Here is a 23,810-nt window from a genome sequence, read left to right on the forward strand (position 1 = left end):
TTGACGATACAATCGTCATAATCTTTCATCTACTATGAACTAGCAGGTAACCCATGCTCCGCAAGGGTCTAATAAAAAACTTGACAAATTGATAACTTGACTTACTGAAATCTTGAAGAATTCAAAATAGGCCTGTAACCATCCTCGGTAAATTAGAAATCTACATTCAGAATTTTAAGTTAATCAGTCCAGTAGTTCAGACGTGATGATTCGTCATTCATGAATTTCCTATCCCGTACATCAAGGAGCAGGTAATCAAGTGTCTAATTAAAGATTTGACAAACTGAAAACTTGACCTACTAAAATCTTGATGAATTCAAAATAGGCCTATAACCATCCTCGGTAAATAAGGATTAAGAATCTATATATGCAAACATCAAGTTAATCAGTCCAGTAATTCAGACGTGATGTTGCGTCATTCATGAATTTCCTATCCCATACATGTATATGCCTATTCTTTTCTTTATTATATCATAGATAGATGACATGTTATTAATCATTTCTCTATCATACTATTATAAATAGGATACTCAAATAGTTATGTGTACATCTTGAGTGAAAAGTGCTGTTTTTTCTCCTTGAGGGAAAAGTTTGAAGTCCGAGGCGAAGCCGAGGGAAACAATTTTCCTGAGTGAGAAAAAGCATTTTTTACTCGTGATATACAAAACATTTTTCCTATCTGTCGGCAAAAGTTGTAACAACAATGGCCGCCACAACTACAGCTATGATGAGGTTCCTGTTTCAAATTTGATTAGTTAATAAGGAATATTCGTTGACTGGTATTTTGAATAGCATGGAATATAAAAAAATATTTATACATTTTTTTAGTATAGTGATATGAAGTTCGTTATAATTTTAGCATAAAAACATATATTTCATATGTTGATCAAATCTGGTTGAGTTTAGTTGGCTCAATGACTGACTACTCCATATACTTCCTCATCTGAGCTTAGACCTTCTTACCTATTACAGTGTAAGTTTTCAAAATAGAGATGCTTCCCATGTTATTTAAATGGAGTCACTTTTCCTCCCTAGGGAGTTTTTCTGTTTTTTACTACCGAGAGCGAAAAAGTGACACTTTAGTATTATGTTTCAGAGAGTAAAGTAAGTACTTTAGACAGTAGGTGGAGGAAAATTATATTCATTACTCTACTTTCTGAACACATTTTTTTACACCCTGCAGATCAGCATTTCATTTATTTATCATTTACAATCAACTCAAGGAGAAAGAAACAGACTACAGTCCAAAACTTCTTTTCATCCCAATTTCATAAAATAAATTGTCCATAGCAACTTTTCAACTCTTCACTAATTTCCACACTGAAACAAAAACACAAACACTTGAAACAAGTAAAAATGAAAAATTTACTTGGAATTATCTGTTATATGTGCAACTTTTCAACTCTTCACTAATTTCCACATTGAAACAAAAACACAAACACTTGAAACAAGTAAAAATGAAAAAATTACTTTAAATTATTTGTTTTCATTTTTCAACTCACCCTGTTCATTAAACGTTGTCCATTCTCTGAATAAACCATACAACCAGCTAACATACTCAATGCCAATATACCGTATCTAACTTTCAAGTGATGTGATGTCACTCTCTAGAAACATAAAAATAAATTAATTATTGAATAAAATGAATAATTTGATAGCATAATTAAAACTACATGTTATTTAAGCAATCTTTTTATGAATGTATTCATTCATCCAATACAATAGTTGCTCTCTCTCTCTCTCTCAACCTCTCTCGCTCGCTCTCTCTCTCTCCTCTTTACTGAGTCCTTCTCCTAGTTAATTCGTCCACATTACTCTTAATTTTATAAAGTCCAAAAATAAAGGCATCTATCGTTGTATGTTTGTGATATAATTCCCATACTTTTACCATAGTATAGAAATTGTTAAAATATGAAACAAAACAGAATCTGTTATCTGATATCACACAAAAAATAACTCACTTTATTTTCCTACAAATATTTTTTGTGGTATAGTAGACTTTTATCAACAAACTTTGCAACTTCTCACCAAAAAACATTCTAAATCCTCTAAATCAGTGGTTCTCAAAGTGTGGGGCGCGACCCCCAAGGGGGGCGCGATGAATACTCAGGGGGGGGGCGCAAAGCTTAGTTGGAAAATGTTTTTAATTTAATTCTAAAAATAATTACGATAAGCAATCTTTCTATTTACAAAATTACATGTGAGTAATTTTCACTCATAAAATATTTATATCAACCGTATTGTCAAATTCATATTCTCAATCAATTAGTGCTCCCTCAATTTGATAGAAAAATAAAACCTCATTGATCTCCAAGGTAACTTTGCGCTTAAAATGAAGTTCGAAGAATATTCTCTTACATCCTTCTGGATTGGTGTGCAAAAGGAACACCCAATTTTGAGTAAAAAGGCATTGAAGATATAGACTCCATTTGCTACAATTTATCCGTGTAGAACTGGGTTTTCTGCTCTAGCTGCCATGAAAAGTGAATATAGACCAAGACTGGATGTGACCCAGGAACTTAGAGTAGCGTTATCGGAGCTGACACCTCGTTTCAACAAACTCTGCGAAAAAAACAAGCTCATCCTCCACACAGACGCTCTTTGTATTGTTAATTTCTATGAGAATCAAAAATAACAACTATTTACTATAGTAGCTGTAGTACCTGAATAAATTATAATTTATTGTTTGTATAGAATTTGTTGTTTTATTATGATTGAAACTATTGCAACATTGGGTTATGTGTAGAATGTGCAAAACTCAAGTAAATAAATATTGAGTGTATAATGTATATACCTACATACATACGTATACATATATGTACAACATGTATAGTAGTCTATGTTTATACTTGTAGGGGGTCCGGCTTACAGCTGAATTATGCAGGGGGGGGGGCTTGAAGTAAAAAGTTTGAGAACCACTGCTCTAAATGTTCCCTGTGAATGGAAAGTTCTCTTATAAATTCAAGGCCCATATAAATGTAGGCATTAATTCAAAAACTATTGTTCTATGGTGCTATGAAACATAATCCATTAACCATCTAATATCATTCAACCAATTAAATCATGGGTTAGGTCATGTCAGAGGCCCTGAAATTGATCAGGTGTGACCTGAAAATTCTGACACCAAACCTGAGCCAGCCAGTTATTATAAGCAATCAAATCATCCAATTATTGAAAAAACTACTTTAAATCATATAAATCAAAGATAATTGTTAAGGAACACTTATTTTCTAATTGTATGAGTAAATTTTTAAATTAATTCATGTATTATTATTATTATCATTATTATAAACAATAAATCATTCAATTATTGAAAAAACTACTTTAAATTATAATATAAATCAATCTTATTTATCAATTTTATGAGTTTAATAAATTTATATCACCTGTGTACAAAATATGGCTAAGCATAGAAGTGAGCACAGACTTGCATTCACATAGAAAAGATGATATCGTCCACCCTCTTCAAACATTGACATTTTCCTGAAAATAATTGTTTTTTCATGTAAATTGAAATATTACACTATAAATTGTGAATTAACAGAGATTAAAATTTTGAGATAAAATTAGTTTAGTTAGATCTAAGATTGTAATAAATAGCCATATCAGGAGAGAAAACTATTGAACTGCATCTATACTAGTATCAAAAATCTGGGTCCAAGAGAAAGAAATTCTTTAGGATGGTTAGAAATTGGTCCAATCAAATCAAATCTTTTATTTGTCCCAAAAACATAATTACAATGACAAAAATGGTTATTAATGAAAAAAGTAAAATACTATATAAAATGAAAAAGAAAAATACCATTAATAGGATTATACATAACTATATTAAAAACGGGAAGTCCCTGCAAGGTTCGAGGAACCTGAGCGCAGAGGCCGAGTGTTCAATGCTTAACAGTACAAGAAAATAATAATGGGATATTATTAAGAAATAGGGAAAAGAAAAAGTGAGTGAGGAAGGGAAGAGAAAGAGCAGAGTGAAGGCATAGGGGGAAGTAAAGAATAGTTGAAGATTACATAAAAAACATGAGAAGTCTTTATACTAAGCTATGAGGAAATTACATTGCCAAAATTACATTGTTCGAGATTATCCATGTATGAATTTCAATTAGCAGTTTTCTATCCAATTTACTAGTGATAAAACGGTTAGGAATAACATTGATGAGCTTTGATACCTGATATAAAAATTGTTTTCTACAAATTGATAAAATAGTATCTGTAATTTGAAAGGTAATAGATAAGGGACAGAGTTTATATGGTGAAACACGCAGGTTGAAAAGATTCATATGTTTATTTATGTAGATTATTAAATTTTTTATGTAAAGCTGCCTGACAGTTAAAACATCTAGCTCACTAAACAGGTACTCACTTGGATAGAGTCTGGGTTTTCCCAATATAGCTCTTATAATGTGTTTTTGAATTACAAAAAGTTTCTCCAAGTGGTTTGAGTATGTTCCACCACTAACATTCCAAGTGATGTTTTATGTTCTTGTAAAAGTTATAAAATACTTTATGTCATGATTTTTATTTGCATCTACCTAAAACTGGCACATGATTATTCAACTGAAAACTTTTTTCATTAGCTAGAACCAAGCCACTAGCTTCTAGATTATATTCAATCGACACAATGCTTGTGTTTTCAACCGCCAATATGTTGAGTGTTTCTATAGTGAGGTCCACGTTATAATGACAGTATTAGATCAACTTAGGTTTTGCTATCCTTGTCTATTATTCGACAAAGCCGATGCTACTATCCTTTTCTAGGTCCACAACGATGCCAATTATTTTTTGACAGTGTAGAAATATAATTAATTAATGCAGAGAATCGGCATCGCTATTCTTCTATCTTTATCCACTGCCATTATAACGTGAACCGCACTATAACTCACTTGAAAATCATGTGAATGTATAGTTTCATGGTTTATACTCACTTGAAAATCATGTGAATGTACAGTTTCATGGTTTATACTCACTTGAAAATGATTTGATGATGAATACCCAGCGTCCTAATTATCTTTTTCAAGTGATCTGCATCCCGCGCTGAAATGTTCTGTCCTCCCGCCTCATTTTCAAATTTGAAACCACTCAGCTCCTCCAGGGTGATCAGAAACAGTTCGATTTCGGTGAATATACTGTTGTAGGCAAACAATCTTGAGGAATACAGGACAGACACAATTATATAGCCGAAATATAGATACCAGCATTGTAGCAGAGCCACAACTATGTACAAGTAGCCACTCTCTGTAGTTTTCGTGTAGCTAGCCGGCAGGAGGAAGGAAAACGTGATTGGAAGATCATCGAAAGGACGGAATTTGTAGATGCACATCAGGATACCGTGGACACAGTTGAAAGAGTATCCGAAACAGAAGAAGAGGAGAATATTGCTGAGCGCTCTCGAGTTTCTGATAGCTGTCTCCTCCATTTCCCCAACTTTGTTGCGTTTCTTTTCCACCAGGTTTGCGTCCGATTCGGTTTCGAACACCTCGAATTCGGTCTCGATGATTCGCAGGAAAATTTGTAGGCGCCCGTTGACGTAGAACACCTCCATTGTGACTAGAAACACGAACAGGTTGTAGCTGAGGTTGGCGAACAGCTCGGGACGTGAGTTGATGTCGTAGGAGTCCCAGTGCAGCACTAGTAGAAGTGCGGTTTGGGTCACGAAGTATGTGACTATCAGTGTGATCACTACTTCGACAGCTGTGATCTTGGGGAACGGTGTGAAACGGGATTTGTTCCAGATGCGGTCTCTCAGAGTTGGTTGTTGAGACTGGTCGTCCTGAAAATTTGAAAAGAAATTGATAAAATTAGATTGTTTGTAAAATTTCGACTGAGTCACTGACAATATTGTAGAACCGTTCCATCTTCTTCTATATAAATAAAAATCGAGACTCAAATTTTTACATTCAATAACTTTTTTATGTGTACATTGAATTTAATGATTTTTTTAGTTGTGTTTGTTATGCTCAGGAGCAGGTTTATGGCCTATCAAACTTATGATCCGACTTCAGGACTCTTCCCTGCGGTCCTTCAAAGTTTACATGTAATCATTATGGGTGAAGATTTTTGAGCTGACCACACACAAAATTAGAAAACAGCTGTTATAAAGGTGCGTACAGACTATCGCTCTGCTCCGCAACCGAACGTCACTCCAGCAGAGCGATTGATGATCGACCGGCGAGCAAGAGTCGTTCGACCGGGGAACGCGAGAAGATCTAAAGGTGCGTACAGACTTTCGCTCTGCTCCGCAACCGAACGTCACTCCAGCAGAGCGATTGATGATCGACCGGCGAGCAACAGTGGTTCGACCGGGGAACGCGAGAAGATCTAACATCTTCCGTAACGTTCATGATGGGTGCGTGGGCGGCGCGACTGAGGTTCGATGGAGGAACGAGGGCGGTACGAGGGAGGAGCGTGCTCGGTGCGGGTTGGAAGAGCGTATATGTGTACGCAGCTTAAGATGTTAGCATCTTCCGTAACGTTCATGATGGGTGCGTGGGCGGTGCGACTGTGGTTCGATGGTGGTACGAGGGCGGTACGAGGGAGGAGCGTGCTCGGTGCGGGTTGGAAGCACGAATATGTGTACGCAGCTATATCATTGCGTCATCCAACAGCCGTCGGTAGATCTGTCTTTTTATTTTCTTTCTACTAAAGCTGCGTTTACACCGGAGTTAGAAATTTTTGACGATTCAGTCAAGTTAATAACTTTTTGTTAGTAATTCGTGTTATTAACTCCGGTGTAAACGCAGCTTTATTCACAAAATTTCAATTCTAATAATAATGCCGCGGTACGAACGACGTCCAAACTTGGCTAGAAATGCTGTAAATTTAGAATATGCACGGGAAAATCAGCAACAAGGAGATATACAATTCAATTTTCCAACAAGCTGCATTGAACTATATCCAAAATACAAACTACTGCAAAACTAGCTAAGCACATAGGAAGTCCATATTGAGATATAAATGTAAATATTGATTGTTGGATAATTTTCATAAAAGTATAGTGCATCAGATTAAGCTAAGGCTAAGCACACCTGAGGAGGCGCAGCTTGGTGATACGAAGTGTTGATCTTATGGAGATTGCCTTAACACACCGTTCCACGCCATGCTCGATTCAGTGTGTGTGAGTTCTTCCATTCAAACCAATAAGCAAGAAGCACCTGGATGCAAAATGCCGCATCGTGCCTCCTCAGGTGTGCATCCAGCTAAATTTTGTCATGAGATGCATTAACTGTTTGGCGGTACGAAGTTCGCCGGGCCAGCTAGTAATTAAATAAAACCATAAATATGTTGTCAAATTCCACACAGTTTTATTTGGTACAGGACATGACCATGGTTTCGAGTCCACATAGGTCACATTTTCAAGCTGACTTTAAACTGAGCTAAAACTTTTAAACTTTAATTTTGAAAATGTGACACGTGTGGTCACGAATCCATCTTCCTGTACCAAATAAAACAGTGTAGAATTTGACAACATATGTGTGTTTTTATTTAATTCTATTTTTTTGTCCTGAAAATTTATGAAATTAGATTTTAGTTTGTTCTTAATATTTGTGAAATTGTTCGTCCTGAAAATGCACATTGATTGAAGAATTGTGAAACATTTACTAAATTCAGATTATTGGCCAAATTCTACTCAAATTAGATTGTTCGTCCTGTAAATGCGAATCAATTATTTTATAAAACATTTGAAAAAAATCAGATTATCAGCTGGAATCTACTCCTATTACTATAGTGCGTGGAGTGATCCGTGGTCTAGTGGATAGAGTGCTTGCGTAGCAACATAGAGATCCCGGGTTCAAACCCTCTCACTACCAAAAGTTTTTTAACCAGATCACTCCCGTGTTATCGGATGGGCACGGTAAACTGTCGGTCCGGGCTGAAGTATGACAGTCGTAAGGCCCATTGACGGCTTAAATTATATATTCAGGCGGTGGGACCTTCCCGCAAGGGACTCTCCACCAACAAAAGCCATACGAATTTACTTTTTTTACTATAGTGCGGTCCACGTTATAATAACAGTGGAGAAAGATATAAGAACAGCGTTGTAGATTCTCTGCCTGCTTTCATAGAGGGTAGCTGATACCGGTATATCTGATGTAATATTAAGGCTCAACTCACACTTACACGACTCAGGTTGAGAAGAGACTCGACTCTAGTCGAGAGTATGTGTTTTCAAATGGTGACGTCGCAGAGACTAGAATCGACTGGTCTGAGTGTCTCACCAAGTGTGAGTTGAGCCTAACCGTTCATTTTTGTTTAAAATGATCAGAATCATATTTTATTTGTCAATTTTATTTTTAGCCAACGAACTAACTTGATCTGTATAAAGCTACGTTTACATCAAATTTGTCAACCAAATATTGTTCACAGGTAGTTTCTGCGAGAATTTGTCAATTTTTTGTAGAAAAATAAGTTGCTGTCGTTCTCAAATGTAGAAAAACAAAATTTGACAATTTTTTGTAGAAGACGAGTTACTGTTCTCAAATGTAGAGAATCAATATTTGACACTAGTATAGTTGAAATTTAAGGTATTTCTTCCTAAGCAGATAAGCTTTCTGTTTTCAAGCAAAAAGTATACTCAACCCAAGGTAAATATATAGACATCGATCTATATGAATAAATTATCTACATATAAATAAAAATATAAATCTACCCTTTTTAAAATTATTTAGTCGCACAACATGTTTCGGCTATATTATCAAGATAATGGCATAATATAGCCAAAACATATTGTGACTAAATAATTTTAAAAAGGTTACTTAGATTCTATTTATATTCAAGAGTTGCCCTAAAGAAAAAAGAGATTCTACACACTACACTTTGATATCTTTGTATCAATATGTCTAGCACTCAACCTACCATATTCTTGAATACTTTTCAATAGTCTACCGCTCTTGAAAATAAAACAGTTCAGAATTCATCTATCAGCTAAGGAGTCTCAACCTGTTCTGACTACAAATCTTGGCTGTCGATCGGATTTGAACATGAGATTTTGTTCGTATAGAATCCTTGGGGTCGCATGCCAGATTACACCAATCATTGTTATTATTTTCATTCAGGTACCGTTCGGAAAATCAGAAAATCTCGGGAAATCTCAGTCGACTAATGATGGTAATTATTGTTGTGAAAATAATAGTGCAAAGGGGTGGTGATTGATGGGGTTGCAGGTGCTTATTACTATAAGATGACAGCTCTTGAGAATTGTCTGACACCTGATATTAGAACAGAAATAATTATTTTCTGAGTTGAAAGTGTGCAGATCCTTTCTTGTCAAGGCTGGTACTGTCAATCATTTTTGTTATTATGTTTTGTAAAAAGATTCTAGATCAGATGTACTCTAGGAATAGGATAATGGTGGGGTGATTCTTCGAATAAGTCACTCACAAAATAGTAAGTTGTTATTGCTTATATTTTAGGGAAAAGGTTTCAAATTAGAGGCATTTAGAGTGAGATGGCGAGTGAGGTGATCACTCTCACAAAGGGTGAAAAATAGTGGACCGGTGAAGTCAGTGTGTATCAGAGAAGGTAGAGGTAGCTGAGAGTTTTGAAAAGTATAACTATGTACTTATGTTAACTAATGTTAAAAAACCATCTACATTCAAATGTGTCAGAATACATAGCGAAGCGGCGAAGGTACAGTATCAGAGCTATAGGTGACAGTGTTAAGGCTGTGCAAAGGCTAAAAATAAACTTTCTACTAGTGATATTTTTTAAAGTTTTTCAATTTGTATACTATTAAGCTATCAAAATGAAAACGTTTTCACAGGAAAATATTTTTTCCGATCATTACTTTTTGAGATATGAGCGCCTAAAGTTTAAATGTTTGGGACAGAACATTTCAAGTTCAGTAAGAGATAAAACCATGAGATTTAGAGGATAGAGGATTTAGAGGATGTATGGTATTGTTGATCTAGTGAAACAAAAATTTTCTTAAAATATTGATTTTTGAGAAAGTTATTCAATTTTTACTAAAAATTACAAAAAAAACCTTTTAGTTGAGTTATTTTCGGTCATTTTTGGTAAATTGAATAACTTTCTCAAAAATTGATATTTTCAGAAAAGTTTTGTTTTACTAGATCAACAATACCATGAAGAATCTATCCTCTAAATCTCATGGATTTATCTCTTACCGAACTTGAAATGTTATGTCCTAAACATTTAAACTTTAGGCGCTCATATCTCAGAAAGTAATGATTGGAAAAAAATGTTTTCCTGAGAAAACTTTTCCATATTGATGGCTTGATAGTATACAAATAGAAAAACTTTGAAAAATATCACCAGTAGAAAGTTTATTTTTAGCCTTTGCACAGCCTTAAGAAAAGAATCTGGTGTGGCGCACTCACACTACTTACCTTGCCGTTATAAAAATTGATCACCTGACGCTAGTGTTCACGCGCATTTCAAGTCTACTATTCAAAGATCTGAGCCAGCTGGTGACAGGACAATAACGCTGGAGACACACAAGGTCTGCTATCTCTTCATAGTGAATGATTTAATAGAATCAACAGTTTGCAATTGAATAATCACATTTTCTCAAATTTCAAGCTTATTTTCAATTTTAGGTGAAAATGTTACTGAACATTAATTGCAGAGATTTTCATGCTTAATCTTTTACACTTGAATTTTTTTGTTTAAATTGTTTCTGAATCCTGATAATAATTGGGAATCTAAAATCAAACTCTGCATAGATGGGGTGGAGCTCCTGAAATTTTTACAGATATGGGACGTGTGGCAGTTGATAGAGCTTATCAATGACTATTTTAGGTATAAATTTGATCAAAATCGTTGGAGCCGTTTTCGAGAAAATCGCAAAAACCCTGTTTTTGACAACATTTTAGCCGCCATCTTGAATTGCATTTGATCGAAATTGTTCGTTTCGGATCCTTTTATTGTAAGGACCTTAAGTTCAAAATTTCAAGTCATTCCGTTAATTGGGAGATGAGATATCTTGTACACACACACACACACACACACACCACACCCAAAAACAACTTTTTGGACTCAGGGGACCTTGAAACGTATAGAAATTATTTAGAAATTGGGCTATCTTAATTTTTTTCGGAAAGCAATACTTCTTTTGTTACCTATGGTAATAGTCAAGGAAAGTAGAAATGCATGTATGCAAATAATGTGTCAAAATAGTGGAGCGGCGAAGGTAGATGAAAGTGTTGAAAAGTAATTCATGTAGGTAACAAAATGTGTGGGAGCAGAGTGGAGCAGCGAAGGTAGGGTAGAAGGTAGAAGGAACCGGAGAAATTTAGTTACATGCATTATGAGATATGGAGTAATTTTTGGGGAAAAGTATAGAGAATAATGGAATATTCATACTGCAGAAGAAAGCCATTAGGATAATTTATAAGATTAATACAATGCGCTCTTGCAGACCTTATTTTAAAGAAAAGAGATTGCTGACGGCTCCTGTTATTTATATATTAGATTTAGCAATCTTCGTTTTTAAAAATAGACGAATGTAGACTATGAGGAGAACCAGGTGAGTCATCCCCATAATACAAGATTTAGAGGTTTTGTTTACCCACATCACAAACTTAGCCTGCTGGAGAGTGGCCCATTTTATATGGGAATGGAAATATTTAATTCAATCCCATCTCACATAAGAGAAATTGATGGCTTGAAGGAGTTCAAAAAAACACTTAGGGAATTCCTTATTCCATTGTGTCCGTACAGGTTAGCAGACTTTATTGTTAAATAATGTTTGATTGATGTATGTTATGTGGCATCTGTTGTGTTGAAATAGGAGGGATGGTAGATATTAGATTAAACTTTGACGTGTCATATACTGCGGGATCGTTGCTCCCTTAATGCAGTTCAATAATTGCGACGAACAAGAAAAGTAAAGTAAGTAAACACTTAGCTACCTTCTCTGATACCCTCTACCTTCGCCGCTCTACTTTTTTCACCCTAACACACAAATATGTATAAAAACGTTACCAGGCTTTCAAGCCTCGATCACACCAGAATTCTCAACGAAGTTGTCAACAAAATTGCGGCAATTTATTGTCAATTTCTTTAAAAAAAACCACAGCAACATTTTGCCGTCAACGTTCGGAATTTCTTGTTTACGAAAAATTTCTGTTTCACTCAGTTTAGGAAACATTCAACATAAAAATAGCTTTGGTTTTGTTCTAAAACAAGTACTCTTAGTAGCTTTTGAAGCACTAAAAGAAGCTTTTAAAGTAGGTACTATGTGCTCGCATTACCTATTGAATTTGATTCAAGCATCTAGCTCAACAAACCCAGAAATATTTTAAAGGAGAGATGTAAGAATGTAGTGAATATTTTATAAAAACAATATAAAAATCTTGAAGTACCCTTTATTCTTTGAAAACTTTAGAAATAGTTCAACAGACCCTAACTTAGGTCATTTTCAAGTTGAAAATATTTTATCATATTTTGAGGCTGATAAAGCTCCTCTTCAAGAGTGGAATGCATTCCTCAATACTCCAATAAAAGTAAGTGTTTTTCAAATATTCACAAGTAACACAGTGTCTCAACTACAACAAAGTTAAATATTCTACATTCAAATTATTTGGGATTATCAAAAATCCTTATTTCAAATCATAGTATCCAAAATTTTTAATAAGACAGCTTTCATGCCCTTTTCCAGTACGGTATTTCAGTTGAAAATCTACATTACAACCTTTTATAGTCACGCTTTCAAATACATCATAACTCAATCACATTCCTCACTGTGAAATCACATAACGCTTTTGGTTGTTGACTTGTGTAGGATACGTCAGCACAGTGTCTCTAAATAGCAGTCGATAGTGGCATCACGTTCTAGATCTAAAAGGCACTGGATTGTAAATTCGAGAATCGTGAGCGCATTTACAAAAGGAAGCCATGTTGTTTTTCTAGGAATAGCGTCCTCGCCATAACATAAGTGAAATTTAGATCTGGTTTGTGAATTAGTTGTAAGTTACGCGGTTTTTAACAGTGTGAATGAAGTTTTTTAGCTTTGCTTTTGAGTGTTGACGGTTGTAGTCCTATAACTCGTTGATTATTGATTAATTACGGAAATGGGACCTGCTCGAGGTCGCGGAAGGGGCCGTGGTAATAGAATGCCACCCCCGCCTCCACTCATGGCTCGTAACAACATGATGCCGCCCCTCAGATCTCCACCCCTCATGCCTCCAAAGGATGCGACATCCGCCACCTCCAGGAATGAGAGGACCGCCCTTTGCTCCTCCACATCCACCTCATCCTCCTAGACGTCCGCCTCCTCCCGGGTTTAGAGGAATACCTCCTAGACCTCCTAGGTTGCCTCCAGGTCCTCTTCCTCCACCTTCAGCTAGAAGATTTCCTCCCAGACCCATGTTTCCTGGCCCCCATGGACCCCCACTATTACCTCTACCTCCTGGTCCCCCCATGATGGACGGACCTCATGCTCGTTTGAGAAGACCCCCAGGACCACCTGGGGGACCTCCGTTCATGCCTTTTGGACCAATGGACCCGATGATGAAAAAATGGAACGTCAATAATCAAATGAACTCACAACCAGCAGTCAAGGTAAGTAATAAATCAACTTGGCTCAATAATTTAGCCCTTGTTTAGCTACCATAGAACAAAACCAACAAAATATATTATTTTATGTTGTATATTGTGAGCTTTGAGCTTACAGGTTACAGGCTAATATCTACGACTTTGAATATTTCCTGAGTTTTGAAGTGTAGGCTAGGCTAATCTGTTAACCTTCAGGTAGCATTCGCAGTGAAAAACCAACTGAATCTGCTACCAGGGCAGCAGAATTATGCAAATATGTTCTGGTAAGCTTTTGGGGTGTTAAAAATGATGATTGATGTTATAAAAATAACTTTATCGTTACATAAATCATTCAAATAAGAATGGGTCCTGTGCAAACACTGAAGACCTTAACCTAACCTCAAACATACATTTTTGTTGAAACTCTTTCCTACTGAAAGCAAGTTAAGTACTCAAGCTGAGTTTACATTTGATTTGTCAACAAAACATTGTCCACAAAAAAGTTGTCAACTTTTTGTAGAGCACAAGTTCCTGTAGTTTTCAAATCTAGGGAAAACTGGGAGAAGTGGAAAACTGGTTGCCAAACCAAATTAACTCCGAGAACATAGTGGGCATGCGATAGTAGAGAGGAGTGTTTTTCTTGGAAACTTTCTCAGTCTTAAAACATTTTGTTGAAAACAATGATTTCTACTAGTTGGCGACAGAATATTGTTGTGCTTTTACATAAATTGGCACCAAATTTGTTGAAACCCAGTTGACAACTTTGGTGAGATCGCGACTTTGAAGCTGAATTTACATACTAAGTGTTTTCAATTAAGTTTTTGGCAAATTGTTGCCAATTTCTAATAAATCACAGCATCATTCTATCGTCAAATTGTGGAAAACTTCAACAAAATTTATGTTTTTTACTCAGTGTCTGTATGGATCAAAGAAAGTTGTCAACTGTACACGTGGCCCGAGAGTTTTTAAGTTGGTTAATTTTAGTATTGATTTTTTTATAGAAAACAAGTTGCTGTTCTCAAAAGTACACCAAAAAAGTGGGAAACTTGTTTAACAGTTTAATTAGGCATTAATGTTGAAAATATCAAACAACGAAGACACAATAATTAAGATTGTGGCTGCCTATAGCCAGCATTTGTAAGAAAATTATCAGAAGATATTGCGTGAGATTCTCCTTAAAATGAGGCAGAAGCAAGGCAGAGAGTCGTCAACGCCGTTCTCCTATATTTCTCTACTGCTATTATAAAGTGGACCTAAATGTAGTCGATCATGGTGAGACCCTAGTGAAATAAAGACGCAGTGGCATGATAATTGATCTCCGAGAAGATGTCAAGTTATCTGTAGATTGTTGCAACAGTAGCTAATATCCTAGACTATTAAACGAGCAAATTCTGTTTATATTTCATCGGATCTCGAAAACGGCTCAAACGATTCTCACGAAACTCAGAACATAGTAGGTTTATAATATAAAGATTCGATTGCACTAGATCTCATGTGAGTGAGCGAGTTCATGTGTGTGGGACTGTGTCAAAATTATGACTCAGCTGTTGTACTTTTGTAATCATTCAATCAGGTACTTAGTGCCGGTTGCAAAAAAGCCTGGCTATTTTCAATCCTGATTAATTCCAGTAGATCCATCTTTTTGAAATGGTCTTCTCTGATTTGGTTCATCAGAATTAAAATTTACCCGGCTTTTGTGCAACCGGGCCTTTGTGAGGGAAACTTTTGCATTCCTCTGGGAATTAATCTCAATTTACTGTGATTAGATAGAACATTTCTGTATAAGTTTTATTATAATTTCTTCTTTCGCAATACAGTTTTTATCCTTTTGTACTCCAGAGCAAAGTTCGATCCCCGATATTCTTTTAAAATTGCGGAAATTTGTTGAAAATTTCTCAAAAAGCACAGCACCCTTTGGCATCAACTTGTGGAAATAATCAACACAATTTTTGTTTCCCACTAAGTAACGGTAAAGATTAAAGAAAGTTGTCAACAAAACGTTGAAAACTTGTTGTGATTAAAACGAGCTGCATTTTTTGGGAGGTATTGCTTTCCTGTAATGTTGTATCAAACATTTAAGAACAGCAACTCGTTTTCTACAAAGGAATCGACAACTGCTTCGTATAAAACTATTTGTGAACAACATTCTGTGACAACTTGACATTCTGTTGACAACTTGACATTCTGTTGACAACTTGGGTGTTAGGCTCAACCAGTAGCGGCTCGTGATCTTCTAGCTTGGGGGTTCAACCTCATGATCTATTGGCGAGAAAGGTCAAGAGGATATAGAGTATTGAGCATAATCAAGTGTAAAGGTGATCAATAATAATTTTAAGGAATTACATCCCAAAGATTGAGCATATTTTCTACAAATATAAATTTTTGTCCTGTTCATATTTTTCTTGTTTGATTTTTACTTCGGGAGTTGGTCACCATTATGTTTTATTTTACACCTACCCTCAATATCAATATTGTTTGTATTTAACAAATACTGAACCTTATTCATATTTCTTCATCAAAATGCTGTTACGGTAACACAATAAATTATATTAACTTACTGACTAACTTACTTACTGAAACTTACTGACTTAATCGAAGCCTCTTCTACCTTGCGGTGTAGAGTTTACGAGATATTTCTATCTATCACGATCCTGCGCCAAACGGCCAATCACCTCCACTAGACTCCAAATTTCTCCGGAGGTCATCAGGCAATCTTTTTCTCGGTCTTCCAGCTCGCCTTCTTTCCTCTGCCTTACATTCCCATATCTGTGTTGGTAGCAAATACCCGAAGCTAGTGAAATAAAATAATATGAGGATGCTAATGATTCTTTATATTTATTATCAAATATCACTGTGTAATAGAGTGTCTTTAGCAATTTTGTTGAAAGAATTCTCGTAGATTGCAGAAAACACCAAATTTTAATATAAGGATGCTAATGATTCTTTATACCTTATTTTATTATCAAATATAAAAGTTATAGAGTGTAATAGTGTCTTTAGCAATTTTGTTGAAAGAATTCTCGTACATTGCAGAAAACACCAAATTTTATGAACTGCATACACCTAACATGCTCTGATCATTATGAATTAAGGCTGTGCAAAGGCTAATAATAAACTTTCTACTCGTGATATTTTTCAAAGTTTTTTGATTTTTCGAATCTTTGGATATGTTCCCGAGATTTATATAAATTATCCAGTACCAGCAAAAGCAGAGAACTGTGGGAGCTCCTGAGAGAGCCGGTAAGAAATTGGTATTATTATTATTATTCCAGGAACCACAAAAAGGGTTATATATCTTACAAATCTTGCTCTACCGACTGCAGCCAAGCAGGGCAACACGTTACTGAAAAAAATAACGTTACATAAATATGTTACATAAAAAAATGTTTCATCAAGCTATCAAAATGTAAAAGTTTTCTCAGGAAAAAATTTCTTCTCTGATCATTACTTTTTGAGATATGAGCGCCTAAAGATTACATTTTTGGGACAGAATATTTCAAATTTGGTAAGAGATAAATCCATGAGATTTGGAGGATAGATCCTTTTTGGTATTGTTGATCTAGTAAAACAAAACATTTCTGAAAATATAAATTTTTCAGATAGTTATTCAGTTTACTAAAAATAACTTTCAGTTTAGTTATTTTTGGTAAATTGAATAACTTTTTCAAAAATTGATATTTTCAGAAAATTTTTGTTTTACTAGATCAAGAATACCATGGAGAATCCATCCTCTGAATCTCATGGATTTATATCTCACCGAATTTGAAATGTTCTGTCCCGAAAATTCAAACTTCAGGCGCTCATATCTCAAAAAGTAATGATCGAAAAAATGTTTTCCTGAGAAAACTTTTTCATTTTGATAGCTTGATGATATACAAATCGAAAAACTTGGAAAAATATCACGAGTAGAAAGTTTATTTTTAGCCTTTGCACAGCCTTAATCAGTGGGGTTTAAGACGTCGAAAACAATTATACTAGCTATGAGTTGATTCAGTTTGAAATAATTTTTGAATAATAATAGTTGTCCAATAGTTACAGAAAACAAATATAAGTTTTTGTATGTGCCGTTCCAGTAGTTGTTGAAAAATTCCTGACTCTTGAAAAGGGAAAATTAATCCATGTTATATTCATGACTGAAAAACGTTTAGAACGTTTTAGAAAAGTCATTTGAGTATAAATACAAACAAGGGACAAGATAATAGGGGTATTCACAATGTTGGAGTTAGCTGGCCAAGTCGAGCTATTCGCTAACTCCAGCTATTTGCTAAGTCTGTGTTAACTCAATGCTATAGTGGTACGTTAGAAAAAAATTAACAGACGAGATAGCAGATAGCGCAGGTTTGAGTCCGCTAACTCTAGCTATCACTCCTGTTGAAAGGAATGCCATATGTTTATAATCTTACTTTTTCAAACTAACTTTAAGCTATTGAATGAAAAAGACTAAGAAATCGACTTAGAAAGACCGGTTTCGGTTATTACACCATTGTCAATCTCTGATAAACTCAGAGATGTAATAACCGGTGTAATAACCGAAACCGGTCTTTCTAAGTATCAATAAATCTGTGGTTTTTTGACAATTTCTTATTCTTTTTCATTCATAATGAATAATTACCACAATATCAACTTCTCAACTACACAATAACTTTAAGTTACACAAATTATCCGCTTGGATCGCTACTGCAGTTAGCTAATAGCAGATGGTTTTAGATGGGGCATTCACAATCCAGAGTTATCAAATAGCACTTTAGCTGGCTGAAACAACATTGTGAATACCCCTAATGTAATTTGCGTAATTTCAGGTTCAATGAATATCTTATTCATAAAGTTTGTTTATTTAAAAATGCATACTTGAAAGGATTGAGTAATGTATGAAAGCATAGTATTGTTGCTCCCTATAAATATCTTATTCAAAAAGTTCGTTTCCGTCAAAATACTTAGTAATGTATGAAAGATTGAATGAAAAAAGACTAAGAAATTGTCAAAAAACCACTGATTTATTGATATTTAGAAAGACCGGTTTCGGTTATTACACCATTGTCAATCTCTGATAATCTTGAGTTTATCAGAGATTGACAATGGTGTAATAACCGAAAACGGTCTTTCTAAATATCAATAAATCAGTGGTTTTTTGACAATTTCTTAGTCTTTTTTCATTCAATATGAATAATTACCACAATATCAACTTCTCAACTACACAAAAAATGTATGAAAGCATAGTATTGTTGTACATTAGTATTAAGAGCTTAGTTTTAAGAAGGACTTTTAATATGCGAAGTTTGTTTTGAAAGTGTGATTCATTATGTTGAAAAATGAGTTCACATGTTGTGCTTAGCGTAGTGACATAGGTGACTTTGATGAGAGCGGATTCTGAAATATCATTCTTGGTATTGGTCCCGACAGAAATTAAGAAAAGCGAAAAATCCTTGGATCACTGAGGATATTTTAATCTTGATAGAGCAAAGAAAAAAGGCGTACAACTCGAAGACTGCCGAGGGGCGGAAGAAGTTTCTTGCGTTGAAAAATGAGGTGACGAAGAGATCGAGGAAAGCAAAGGAGCTGTGGATGGAGAAGCAGAAGGAGAAGGAAGGTGGAGAGAAGAAGACCGAAGGAGAGAATGTGACAGCCAATGGATCATCCACGTAAGTTGAACTTTTATTATTTCAATAATTCATTAAGGACAAATTTATCATTTATCCTTCAAAACCCCCCTAAAAACGTTATTAGGATTTCACAAGTTCCAGTTGGATACTATTCGATACATATTTCCATAGAGAAACAATAGCATAAGTAGATATCCCATGGTATAGGGCGTTTATGTCGTAACTTTTACTGTTATTGAATGAAAAAGACTTAGAAATTGTCAAAAAACCACTGATTTATTGATAATTAGAAAGACCGGTTTCGGTTATTACACCATTGTCAATCTCTGATAAACTCCTTGCATTGAGAGTTTCTCAGAGATTGACAATGGTGTAATAACCGAAACCGGTCTTTCAATCTCTGATAAACTCCTTGCATTGAGAGTTTATCAGAGATTGACAATGGTGTAATAACCGAAACCGGTCTTTCCAATTATCAATAAATCAGTGGTTTTTTGACAATTTATTAGTCTTTTTCATTCAATATCAATAATTACCACAATATCAACTTCCCAACTACACAAAAAGTTTTACTGTTATCTCAAGCTGATAGTCCACGTAGTTCTTTCCTGTGAAGCTTTATGACTCTGGTAGTCTCTCATATTGTGCCGTTCATACACTCTTACCCGGTCAAAACAGTAAAAATCGACAGTAATCGGCTTGAGATAACAGTAAAAGTTGCGACATAAACGCCCTACACCATGGGGTATCTACTCATGCTATTGTTTCTCTATGATATTACATCTTGATTCATGAAGAACAAATTTATCTTTCAAAAACTGAATTCTCTCAGGATTTTTCAAGTTTACTGAAACTCCTACATGAATATAAATTGGTATGCAGAGTGAGTCATATGTATGGGAATCTTTCAATAAGTAGGAGACTGTTGTAGATATAATAGTGTAACTTTCAGGATAAGTTATTGGTCGAATACTCTACCTTCTGACGTACAAATGAATTTCAACCCCTCATAAGGTGGTGACTTAGGGGTTGTAACTCGAATATTTTAAATGTAAAATATTGTGTGCTACATCATTTTGAAGACCTTTCTAAAACAAGAAAGATGACATCAATTAAAATGTTCTATGATACTTGTATCCAAAATGGCGGCTGATTGAACTTTATCAATTATTTATTTAAAAACTAAAACCTCAATCAGTCACCATTTTGGATACAAGTATCATAGAACCTTTTTTATTAATGTCATCTTTATTGTTTTTGAAAGGCCTTAAAAATGATGTACCACACAATGGGTGTTTACATTTAAAATATTGAAATTCAGTTGTACGTCAAAAGGTAGAGTATTTTAACAATAACTCTTATCCTGGAAGTTACAGTATTATATCTACAACAGTCTTCAACTTATTGAAGGGTTCCCATACATATGACTCACTCTGTATATTACATAATATTGATTCATGAAGAACGAATTTAGCTTTCAAAAACTGAATTCTTTCAGGATTTTTCAAGTTTACTGAAACTCCTACATGAATATAAATTGGTATGCAGAGTGAGTCATATGTATGGGAATCTTTCAATAAGTAGGAGACTGTTGTAGATATAATAGTGTAACTTTCAGGATAAGTTATTGGTCGAATACTCTACCTTCTGACGTACAAATGAATTTCAACCCCTCATAAGGTGGTGACTTAGGGGTTGTAACTCGAATATTTTAAATGTAAAATATTGTGTGCTACATCATTTTGAAGACCTTTCTAAAACAAGAAAGATGACATCAATTAAAATGTTCTATGATACTTGTATCCAAAATGGCGGCTGATTGAACTTTATCAATTATTTATTTAAAAACTAAAACCTCAATCAGTCACCATTTTGGATACAAGTATCATAGAACCTTTTTATTTGTGTCATTACAAATTCTAATTTGTATTTTTGTCCATGTTCGTGCAGATGTATATACTAAGTAAGGTATCATGTAAATTGCCAGTTATTTTATAGTCGACCTTTTATAAGAAAGTTGAACAGTTTATGATTATTTATTATATCTTTTACTAACTTTTATTATAACTTTGTCCAATGACAGACAAGAATAGCAAACCAATGTTAAACAGTTGCTGACTGACTTCTATAGTAGATAAGTGTCATTCTTGTTTCCCGGTGAATCTGATCCAATAAAAATATAAATTCTTAAATATTAATATAAACATGAATATAAATTCTTAATAATAATAATGCTGATGATTCATTCCATCCCAAATATATTTGTTTGTCAAGAAAGTAGGCCTATATTTTTCTATAATTAAAAATAAATGAGATTTTTTTCAAAATTGAGATCAAATATTTTGTACGGTTGTTTATTTACCGTGATAAACCAATGGCTAGGCCCGCCGCAAAGTAGACCCACGAAAAGCAAACCACGCCGTGGGATGTTTTTTAAACCATTCTAGGCTTCTCCAGACATCTGTGTAATGATAATAATACATGCAATGAATAATCCACTTGTCAGCTGATTGATTATGAATAATTCTATAGCATGGTTTACAAAACATCCCATGGCGTGGGTAGCTTTTCGTGGATTAGCGTGGGTCTACTTTGTGGCGGGCCTTATTTCACAAAATCAATGAGGAGCCTGAAGACGTTTCTAATTAGTGTTTAATCGCGGTTAAATTTAATAGACGTACGACGGTACTTGTTTATATTCTATTGTTGCTTGAGTTCCATGATCTCTTAAATCTTGAACAATTCTCGTTATCACTCAATTTTCTATCAAGCCATTGGCTGTTTTCACGAGGGGCTGAGTGTAAACAGTCCCAATAGAACTAATAGGAATTATATTTTTACTGTACCGGTCACTGACTGATTGGTTTGTGTGAATCCGCCTTGAGCCAATCGGAGGAAATTGTCACGAAAAAGTCGTTATGTGTGAACCAGACCGTTATTGCTGTCATTTTTTAAACGAGATTGATATTTTTAGAATGTATTTGGAGATCTAAATCATTCCCGTTTTTCCGGTATGCAATCCACAAGTTGACATGTTTTGATGCGAACAAACAAACAAACAACTCTACTCTCTTTTATTATATAGACTAGACTCAATTGCCGATCTGTTAAATTGAAATTTCATTTTGTTTTGCAGCGAGAAGACAGACAATGAGACGGAAGCTGCCGTGAAAGAAGAGGGAAAAGACGGTGACGTCACTACTGATGGTACTGATATCAGTAATGTTGAACCGATAGTCAAAGTAGAAATACCTGCCTAAAGGCAGTTACTCTCACACTTGAGTCCCCCTAGCATCCCAATATTGATGTTTTCCCAAATCATTAGGCTTTTGTAACTATAATCATTATCGGTGTTATCCAATAACTGACCTAAACTTCCTACTGTAATAGTTAATTGAATGGATGTTGTTAAATTTTGAAACTTGTAGATTAGGGGGAGTGCCCCTGCAGCACTGTTGAGTCACAGGGATATTTCGATTAATAATAAGGGGTGCTGCAGGGGTGGCTAGTTGCTACTCTCTTGCATTTCACTTAATAATATTAATGTAATGTGTGTTATTAAATGTCAATGTACACGTTTTATAGTTATTGTGGAATTAGTCGAATTTTTATTAATGTTTCAACGCAAGGTTGCCAGATTAACCCAGACATTGTGTCAAATATCTTGACTCAGAAAAATTACAAAATTTAACTGAGTAAAAGTTTAAAAATTTCTGAATTTATTAAACTCAAAAGTGCAAATATTTGAGAATTTATTGAGATGACAAATCCAAATCTCACTCTACATTGTTTCAGTGAAAATGTATCAGGACTTATTAATTATTTTAAGTGTAATTAATTGTTTCAGAACTATTAAATTTGTTCAACTCAGTTGATCTTTATCAAATTGAATTCAGTATAATAATCATTTTAATATTTGTATACTTGGAAAGTCTTATGAGGAATATTGTTTTACTGAAAGAATAATAATTGTTTTTGTTAATTCACGGTTTTTGTTACTAATGCACAACTATCAGTCATGAAAGGCTAGAGTTGCTTTAGCTAAAACCTTAGTTTTATACTGTTGAAGAGAACAGTAGTCGATATTTGTTTTATTTAATTCAATGAGAAAATAATTGTTCATAACATTAATTTGTTTTCGAGGAAATTTCAATGAGTTTGAGAGCTTATTTAATGCTAAAATACATTTCAGATAGTTTTGTATAATCTTGAACGCTACCATTGTACCAACTGATATTTCTAAGTTCTATTATACTTTCCAAATCAAATTTGACAAATAATAGTTGTATTTCTTTAATTTCGAATACATTAGTCAATGGTAAAAATATGCTAAAATACAAGGCCTTGTACTATATTTGGTGAAAATATCATTTCAACCACAATTGTGTGGTTGGATTTTGCCTCCACTTTCTAGAGTGGAATGTGTTCTATAATATGACCAATCTCACTCATATCTCTGGAAAACATCCTGTCTGATATCCAATATCATTGTGATACGATGTTTTTTATCTAGAATAATTTTCCAAGAATGAGAATTTTCCAATTGTGTCCTTGGATTTTGCCTCCACTTTCTAGAGTGGAATGTGTTCTATAATATGACCAATCTCACTCATATCTCTGGAAAACATCCTATCTGGTATCCAATATCATTGTGATACGCTGTTTTTTATCTAGAATAATTTTCCAAGAATGAGAAAATTCCAATTCATA

The 23,810-nt window shown here is 34.5% G+C and overlaps 2 protein-coding genes across 2 annotated transcripts; one reads left to right on the top strand and one right to left on the bottom strand.

Annotated features, from left to right (window-relative positions):
- Positions 1-1,415: 1,415 nt before the first annotated feature.
- On the bottom strand, positions 1,416-8,933 carry LOC120350169. Its single transcript, XM_039422616.1, has 4 exons — positions 8,860-8,933; positions 4,974-5,776; positions 3,387-3,483; positions 1,416-1,607 (listed from the first exon to the last, which is right to left on the bottom strand). Exons 1-4 carry the CDS (start codon positions 8,860-8,862, stop codon positions 1,494-1,496), a joined length of 1,017 nt encoding a protein of 338 aa, XP_039278550.1. The 5' UTR covers positions 8,863-8,933; the 3' UTR covers positions 1,416-1,493.
- A 3,910-nt stretch (positions 8,934-12,843) lies between these two features.
- Positions 12,844-23,557, top strand: LOC120350170 (neural Wiskott-Aldrich syndrome protein-like). Its single transcript, XM_039422620.1, has 3 exons — positions 12,844-13,527; positions 18,901-19,139; positions 22,237-23,557. The coding sequence occupies exons 1-3, from the start codon at positions 13,159-13,161 to the stop codon at positions 22,358-22,360; spliced, it is 732 nt and encodes a 243-aa protein (XP_039278554.1). The 5' UTR covers positions 12,844-13,158; the 3' UTR covers positions 22,361-23,557.
- Positions 23,558-23,810: the final 253 nt, after the last annotated feature.

Source organism: Nilaparvata lugens, chromosome 3, assembly GCF_014356525.2.
Source record: "Nilaparvata lugens isolate BPH chromosome 3, ASM1435652v1, whole genome shotgun sequence".
Taxonomy (NCBI): domain Eukaryota; kingdom Metazoa; phylum Arthropoda; class Insecta; order Hemiptera; family Delphacidae; genus Nilaparvata; species Nilaparvata lugens.